At 49.9% G+C, this 8,455-nt stretch overlaps 1 protein-coding gene across 5 annotated transcripts; it reads left to right on the top strand.

The window, feature by feature from the left end:
* Nucleotides 1–167: 167 nt before the first annotated feature.
* Nucleotides 168–7,157, top strand: LOC142588209 (uncharacterized). Of its 5 annotated transcripts, none has more exons than XM_075699743.1 (7): nucleotides 168–318; nucleotides 933–956; nucleotides 2,769–2,969; nucleotides 3,156–3,259; nucleotides 4,355–4,645; nucleotides 5,774–5,830; nucleotides 6,944–7,157. In XM_075699743.1, the coding sequence occupies exons 2-7, from the start codon at nucleotides 954–956 to the stop codon at nucleotides 7,140–7,142; spliced, it is 855 nt and encodes a 284-aa protein (XP_075555858.1). In that variant the 5' UTR covers nucleotides 168–318; nucleotides 933–953; the 3' UTR covers nucleotides 7,143–7,157. The 5 variants fall into 5 exon arrangements, with proteins under 5 accessions (XP_075555858.1, XP_075555860.1, XP_075555862.1 ...); XM_075699745.1 differs by having other exon boundaries at nucleotides 5,777–5,830; XM_075699747.1 differs by lacking the exon at nucleotides 6,944–7,157 and adding an exon at nucleotides 6,132–6,606 and having other exon boundaries at nucleotides 169–318; nucleotides 5,777–5,830.
* The last annotated feature ends 1,298 nt before the right edge of the window (nucleotides 7,158–8,455 follow it).

Consider the following 8,455-nt stretch of genomic DNA (forward strand, 5'->3'; position numbering starts at 1 on the left):
TCGCACTTCAACAAATATCTCAAGTACAATCTAGGATCTGCTTTAGAGATTACGTCGATCACGTGCGCTACAAAAAATTGACGGCAGAATATGAAAGAAAACACATGGGCGGTGAGTAGAACATGTATGGGAAAATAAAAAATAAACGCGTAGTCATGTAATCGGCGCGCCACCACCGATTGTCGGCGCTGTAGTCGGCGCCGTCACGTGATCAGACCGTAGGCTGTGCTGCGAGTCGGAAGCGGACGCATTTGGTGTGTCGCCCGTCGGCATTTATACGATATAACTGCTAAAAGCAGTTTGTAAGGACGGTTTTCTGTGAGTAATAAGCACCATTTATTTTGTTCTAGACGTAGCGGTTCACCGAATTGCGTATTGGTTGGTTATCATTCAAATACAACGTAATAACTGCGCCGGCAAAATGGCGCGTCGTTCCGCCTTTGTTCGGCGGAGTATGCCGACGTGGTAGCTCACTAAAGCTCACCCTAAATTTGATAACTGCTGGACGTATGTGCTGTTTTGGCTTGAGCCCTGCTATTTGATAGCCGTGTTGGTGGTGTCCGCTAACGGTACTTTCTCAAAGCGTGCGTGCGTCGTCCGCGATGTGGAGAAAGCTTGTCCACCATCTTGGAGTGGCGAGCGTCATTGTTCCGCACGGCCCGCACATTCTTGTTGCGGCGCACATATCGATTTCTATCTTGAGGTTGCGCTGAAATTGCGCATTTAGGTCGCAAGCGCCGAGTTGCCGCCGAGTGAGCTTTGTTCTTGCATTGTATTTATTGGGCATCGAGCGTATCATACTGTTTCTCGCACTTCAGTTCAAGTTTGAGTGCAACGTAATCATTAAACGTAACTCGTGGCAAGTAGGCCTGTGCGCTTCTTCGGCGACAGCTGTTCAGGACTAACGTATTGTGCTTTCACTTTTATTGCAGGTTCGCGCAACAACTGACGCAATGGTAAGCATCGTTTCTTTGCCTGTTCTACCGACAGTCGTGGTCGCCACGGAATCTTATATTACTTTTTTTTTTTAAGGGCGGTTTAAATGGTGTTTTTCTGTGTTCGGATTAACCCTTGAAACCGACCCATTACTATGCAGATGCCGTAAAAATTTTCTGTTTAGCTGACTTCGCCTACTCAAGGTTTTTAATTCGAATTCCGAAATTTTCGGGTCCCCGGAAGTACGCCGAATATTACGGAAGCGGTGTTAGCGGCGCGTCGATAAACTTGCTCCCGGGTCTTCCGCAAGGCTCATTTCCTACTCGCGCTGAAACGATTCGCTTGAGTAAAAGCCGTTTACGTCCAAACGGCTCTGCCGAAAGCTCGTGCGATTTATGCTATTGGCTTCCTTTCCTGTTGCACGTGCCCGCCAAATGTGAGGGCGCCTCCTGGCATTGCAACATCGCTGGTCCGGGCCTTTCAGGCCACGCCGGCCGTGCTTACGTTGCATGTCGGAAATGGGGCGGCCGTTATCGATCCGCCTAATTGGGTCCACGATCCGTTCGTGCTTTGTGGTGCTTCAAGTATAAACCCCATGCAAGCGATCTTGCACGCGACAGCGACAGGCGACGCGATGGAGATGGCTGTCGCGTTCGCTCGTCGCCTACAAGTTGCACCCCATGCGAGCGATGACTTCGAGCGACGTCTCCCCAGTGTTGCCGGTATGAGGGCAGCAATATAGGCGCCGAAACTAGCGTGACGCGTGCTTTATTAACTTAAGTTGATGTATTTTACTGTAAAAAGCAACATAAAATATTTCTGAAAATCTTGCAGTAGGTTCTTATCCTTGCACCTATAAAAATTCAATCGTTTGCTCGTTCCGTGCGACAATCGGAAGTACTGGAGTTACGTACATCCAGTTCCGGCTTTGCGCTATTGGCTAGTCGCTCATAGCACTTCCGGGCGACGAGCGACGAATTCTAGATTTGCAAAACCGAGCGATCGCGCGACAAGACCTAGCGATCTGTTCAAGCGACGGCCTGATCCGTCGCGCGAACCCGTCGCTCGTCGCTGTCGCGCACAAAATCGCGCTAATGGGGTTTAGCCTTCATGGTTGCAAAACTTGGCGCAAAGGTAATGGACGAAAAGACAAGTGCGCAGCACTTCATTTCTTCATCCCTTGTCTTGCGCCCAGTTTTTGTTTGCAACCCTGAATCCAATCAAGCCATTCAGATTTGCAGTATCTGTTTAGCGCTTGCACCGTCAGCCTGTTGGAGTGGCCTGAAAAATGTGGAGTGTACCCATAGTCTTGTACTGGAATGAATGGAGGCTATTCTGTGCCCGGTCGCTGGTATAGTTCATTGAATACACGAATTTTTGTAAACTTGTGCCTTCTAGGAACATTGAACATAAAACACGCCACTGCTGTAAAGAAATGTAGCTGTAGTTTGATTTCTCAGAGAAACTTAGCCAAATTGTAGAAACTCTTGTATGCGCCATTCCTGTGGTCCCTGAATGAATTGACACCAGATTTGCCTCTAGTAAATTTACTTCCTTATTTGATTCTTTAATCGCTTCATTTTCTTGTGAACTGAATGCACCTGTTCACTTATGCATTCAATTTTTTTTTCTTGCACAAGCTTTCAAGAAACACATCTTTTTTGCTTTGACACTTGTTTCATCTAGAATACCTTTTCAGAGTATTCCCAATTGCTTTTTTGTGATTCCTAGATGACTGCTAATGTTATTCTACAGTTTGCTTTATTTGCTTGTTTGGATTTCTACATGTGCTTGATGCTTCACTAGACCATTCCATTGTGCCTTTTTTTCAGCCGAAGCTGTACGTGGGCAGCCTGCCCGAGGGGTGCGATGTGGCTTCTCTCGAGGCCCTGTTCGCGAAGTATGGCAAGGTGGAGGAGTGCGACATTGTCAAGAACTATGCCTTCGTGCACATGAACTCCGAGGAAGAGTCCAAGGTGGCCATCGATGCACTGCACAATTCCGAGTTCATGGGTGGCAAGATCACTGTCGAGGTGAGGCTCAAGTTGCTGCAGGCTCGTTCTCAAAAGGAAACTGCTTGTAAATGTGCAGGTTGTCAGACCCAGTGTTTTCTTTCATTCTTAGATTCAACTATGCGTGTTTTAAAAAGCTGGAGTATCAGTTGCTGTGGATTTTGCTTCAGTGTGGCTTGACATTTCTACCTTGGCTGCTTTTTGCAGGCTTCCCACAGTAAGGTGCGACCAAAACCAGGCATGGGTGGTCGTGGTCAGTGCTACCGTTGTGGCCGCCAGGGTCACTGGTCCAAGGAATGCCCACGAAACCCGTAAGTGCTGTCTCATTGCAACTGCGTCTTGGGGCTGTGCCTGCTGATGCATTGACTGACATTTCATGCCCAGTTGTGCAGAGCCATTTTGTATATGCATTGTCTTGGAAATGGCGTTTAGCAAAGTTTCTTATAGCACGCCTAGGGGGACATGTGGCACCTGTGTGTGAATCTATGAAAATTAAAGGTTAAGCTTTGTCTTCACTGTGGCATGGTCTCCAAGTTCTGGTTCTCTGTAAACAAGTCTTGTAGTTAGGCTTCTCATTTGTAAAAACAAATGCAATTGAAACATAAGTGTGCTAAGAGCGCCACTTTTCTCAAATTGAGCAACATGGCGGTGGTGCTGTTCACCTGCACCACCACCATACACCTGCAGAAACCATACACTGGTTGTCATGCCGAAGGCAGCTGTCTGAGAAGGATGCCAGTGCCCTCTTGCTGGGATTGCATGCATGGAGCAGCACTGGTAGCACCACACCATATTCTAAGTAGTTGTAAGAACCTCCTTGGGCATAATTTTTACTTTTTTTCTTTTGAAAGCCACTTTCTATGTTTACAGCAGAGCTTTGACAGCAATTTGCTAACAGCACTTGCAAAGTCAACTTTAGTTAGCTAGAACATGACTGTCTTAGACTGCTGGTGTGCTACAGAATACTGGTAAACACCAGAGACATATGCCGCACTATTGGTGGTGCCATATAGTGACTCTTCTGAAGCAAATTACTGCCAAAAGGGCCGATGTGTTGGTTGGCAGCAGCTTCTCTAGCATTTAGCAAATTATCTTTTCCCCTTCTGTGAGAGCACAGATGTAACAGTTTGTGAAGTTCGACGCGTTGCAATATTCTTGCGCAATTGTTTGACTATGACTGCACCATATACATCGGAGTGTGTGGCTAATTGCATTCTACTGTATGGAGATAATGAGCTTGGCACAGTTTATGTAGTTGAACAGCATTTCTGGCAGGCATGTCCGGTGCCTCACAGAAGTGATTGCCCGCAATGGCATCCCAGTGCTACTGCAGTGGCGCCTGTTTAGTTTTGTGCTTGCCAAATGGATGTCACTAGTTTGGAGTAAGATGGGCGCACTAATTGCAGGAACGCGCGCTTTGGCTCCGCGATGCCCATGATGCCCCCTGGTGGTGGCCCATTGGCGCGCTACCCTGGTGTTGGAGGCCCCGAGCGGCTGGGCTACGGCTCTGGTGGCCCCGACCGGTTCCTGGACCGGGGTGGGGCCTACAGTGACAGGGGCTTTGGGGCTGCGCCCGGCTATGGCGACCGCATGCGACCCTATCCTGATCCGTATGAGCGCCGGGCTGCTCCGCCACCGCCCCCGTCAGCCGCTCGTGACGACTTCTACTACTACCGCCGACCATATGATGACTTTGGGTGAGCATCTTTTTTGCCTTCGAGGCACACGAATGTCTATAAAGCAAAAACTGTAGCCATAACAGAATGGACAAAGAAAAGGCTAATGCTGTGCAAGACGATTCATAATGTTCAACCCACTCATACTGTCTTGTTAGTAGTATGGTTATTGCTTTCGGTGTGAACTGACTAGCTTGACATTCTGCTAAGCTTCGTGGACTGCGGTGGCCTCCGTGCATCAATAGGCTTGATCTTGATATTCAACCACTGACGCGCACCACTGTCACCTGATTTGTGCCCCTCAATATGCATGGTTAATCTGGACGTAAGCTCCAAATATCCACCAGCATTGACATATTCGAGTAGTGACTGCTGTGAAGACCTGACATTCCATGGCGTCATGAAAAGGATAGTCATCCACTGGCCTGTAGTGCACAAACCCATGCAGGTTTCTCAGAAATGAAAGCTTCGCCATTGGCCTTAACCTGCGAAGTTTCTCATTTCTGACGAACACATTGTTTCGTGCTACAAGTGGTGGTGTTCGAAAACAGTTAAATAAAATGTCAGTTTCTTGGTGTTCACATGTGTTGGTCCATTAACTCTGTTGCCGAGTGCAAGTGTTTGCTTTTCTGCACAATTAGTAGACTGCATGCACTCTGTCCAAGACATGTCCGGCATTTTGCGGATAGTTTCGCAAGCTTTGAGGATATAGTGCAGACTCTTTGTGTGAACAGCAACGTGATACGTTTCAATTTTGGTCACATGTGGGAATTCCAGCTAAACTTCGTACGTAATGAGCCAGGTTAATCGCAGTAGCCAAGTGGCATGAATAGCGAGAGCGCGACGTAAACTGCTTAGCAAATAAATTCAATGCACTCGGGCTGCGATTCCACTGTGCAAGCTTTATGGTTGTCGGTGACATAGCTACGAGCAGAGCCAGGAGAGTGCCTTGGCCATGCTGCTTTCGAGTGAAGCTTTGAAATGAAAGGGCAGTTCTTAGATTAGCCAGGTATTTGTGTGTTGCACACAGAATAATCGTACCGAGTTGACAAGGCAGGAATCTTAAGCTTCAAAATCCTGCAGCAGTAGCAGTTGCACATAATGTGAGTAGAGTTCCATTGCAGCTGATGTGGGTGGCTTTGCTTTCAGAAGCAGCTACTATGGCTCTCAGGATGGTCCAAGCCAGAGCTATGGCAACGGCTACAGGTGAGTTGCCCCCACGAAACCTTGTGCACGGAACCGAGTGTTGAACATTTCGTTAGCAGTTGGTGGCGGTTCAGTCCTACCCATAAGTCGGGCGTGATGCATGTTGCTGCGACTGGAGAAGGGGTTGTTGGTAGGTGGGTGTGCGGGCCACTGTTCAAGTGCATGCATTGAGAAAGCAGGAGGTGTGGCTCGCTCCGGACTGCTGGCATTGCTGTGTTTTTTTTTTTCCTATCTTCCCGGTGCCCGGGTTGCCTCTGTGCGCCCGGCTAACGCGCGGCTGCGTGCCCTCTCTCTTCTCCAGTTATTCGACCGAGCGGACGGCGTACCCCAGCGCGTCGCGTACCCCCGCGTTCTAATCGGAGAGCGCGCGCGCGCGTCTCTGCACGAGCGGACTCGGGGGCCGTCTTCTCCGGACGCGCTTCACGGACTGGCGGAGGTCGCGTCGTGGCTAGCCGGACTTTGTGCGTGTTCCGCCGCCGCCGTGCTCTGCAGCAAGAGGCTCTCGCGACAGTAGCGCGCACACATCTCACTCCTGTGAAGCTTTTTTTTTTCTCCTTCCTGCTTTCCCTCTCATCACACAAAAAAAGCAAAGCCTCATTGATGTCATTGAAAAGTGTGTACATGCCATTTTTTTTTTTTTTTCCTTTGAGAAACACCCCCTCGTCATGTGAGTAGCAGACATTTCTTTTCATCACTGTCCAAGTAGAGCTGTTTCTTTCATACTGACTGTGAATAAAGGATGCGGTGTGTCGCAGGCGTGCACCTTGTGTTATGAAGTGGCGTGTCGTATTTCTCTTCGGGATATTGTTGAGTGGGCTGTGGGCATTGCAGGGCCTGTTACTCGGCTACGAGAGAAAAAAAAAAAAGCGGGGGTGGGGTCGTGCCGTTAGCACAAGTGTCGTTGCATGTGGCCCCAGGAGCGGGTGGTTGCAGCTTCGGTCACCGGCCGAGACGGACTCCCCTATGGTTGGGTAGCTGGCTCTGTTGTCGGGCTCGTGCGCGCACCGGCCGGAGTGTGTGAATCGCGCACCGCCTGCGAGAGGGCGCAGCCCTTTCCTTGTTGAACCAGAGCCTGGTTTGGCGCTGGGCGGGGTCTCTCTTTCCCCCTCACAGGTTCTGGCCGACGGCTCGCAGCGAGTGGACAGGCCCGCAGGACTTGTCCGCTAAGGTGGTGGTGGTGGTGCTCTGGTATGTGTTGCACGTGCCTTCTCTTGCAGGTCTGCCCGCCCGTTTCCCGCAGGAGCGGACGGTCGTCGTCCGAGTGTGCGTTAATAAAAGCCGTTCACGCCAGCCTGTGTCGTGTGTGTGTTGACCGCAGTGCAGAGCCCGTCTGCCCTTGCCTACCCGGTGCCGCGTCCGACCGTGAGTTGGCTGTACTTCGCAACCGCCGCCTTTGCCATCGCTGTGTCGACTGGCAGGGCCATATAGCGCTGCTTCGAGTGGCTCGTCCAAGCTGGGTTGGAAGCCGTTGCCGCCTTCGACCGCTCGTCGTAACCCGCGTGTAACCTTCGATGTGTGGTCGGGTGCTTCATATTCGCGTGGGAATATGGCTGCCTACTCCATTTGACGAGCGGCTCGTATTTATCCCCGCCGTGGACAGTCTGAGCGCCCGGGTTGCGGTAGCATTCGCCAATTTCCCGTATGCGCGCTTGAGAGGTACTTCGGCTGTTCAGTAATGCTGGGTGCATGTTTTACGATAGCGTGGGCTGACGCCCGAAGCGTAGACCGCGACTTCTCTCAAATTGAAGGCACCGTTACGCATTTCCCCCCGTTTTTTTTTTTTTATGTTGCGCAGGTGTAAAGAGTAGTAGTACTATGCGCCCGGCACTCCCGTGTTCAAGCGTAGTTGTGGAATGTAAGGAGTGCCCGTGCAGATAAAATGTCATACTTGCCGAAAAAAAAAGTGTCATCCTTTTTAACAAGTGCGGGCTACTCCCGCGCTTCTGCCTTCCGGACAGCCGTTGCAATCTCGCGCGGAAGTAACGCATGCGGATCGACGACCTGTATTTGTAGCGAAGGCGGAAGTTTAGGCTTGTGGCAGAGGATGGGTTGACGCTAGCTTGTGCACGCTAACCTGAAGCCAGCAACACAGCTCTAAATCGAAGGTTAACGAAGTGAAACCAAGATTTAATTTGCTACCAAAGTGTTACGGCGTTACATGGAAGAGCATGTGTGTGTGTGTGCACGTCTTATTACTGTGCAGATGAACAGACGACGTGGCGCGAGCGCACGTGGCTGGAGGGGGGGCAATGAGCCTTATTTACACAGCCGCTCGTCACCTTCCCCACACATTTTCTTATTGTCGACCTTTGTATTTTGCGCTTAACCATAGGTGATCCCGGTCGAATGTGCTCATGCCCTGTTGTTTGAAGGAGTCCTGCAGTGCCGCAAACGCCTTGCGAGGTGAAGTATACAGGGTTTTTCACGTCACTTGAACGAAGCATTAAAATATCAAAAAGTGGTTAGCTGCAGCTGAAAGAAACTGACTGCATATGGTTTGCAGTCATGTGGAGCGCCTTGTAGGTCTTGTATTCCGCTTCATTCGCTAATTAAGACTAATTATGTAAAATATTTAATACGCACTTTAGGGCGAAGTGCGTTTCGTGGCAATTTCTTACTTTTTAG

The sequence above is a fragment of the Dermacentor variabilis genome, chromosome 7, assembly GCF_050947875.1.
Source record: "Dermacentor variabilis isolate Ectoservices chromosome 7, ASM5094787v1, whole genome shotgun sequence".
Taxonomy (NCBI): Eukaryota; Metazoa; Arthropoda; class Arachnida; order Ixodida; family Ixodidae; genus Dermacentor; species Dermacentor variabilis.

Excerpts from the sequence above, each read along its gene's own strand:
- LOC142588209 (XM_075699743.1), top strand. Across the intron at positions 3,260-4,354 it reads AAGGAATGCCCACGAAACCC|GAACGCGCGCTTTGGCTCCG; the intron begins GTAAGTGCTGTC and ends CACTAATTGCAG. Across the intron at positions 4,646-5,773 it reads CGACCATATGATGACTTTGG|AAGCAGCTACTATGGCTCTC; the intron begins GTGAGCATCTTT and ends CTTTGCTTTCAG.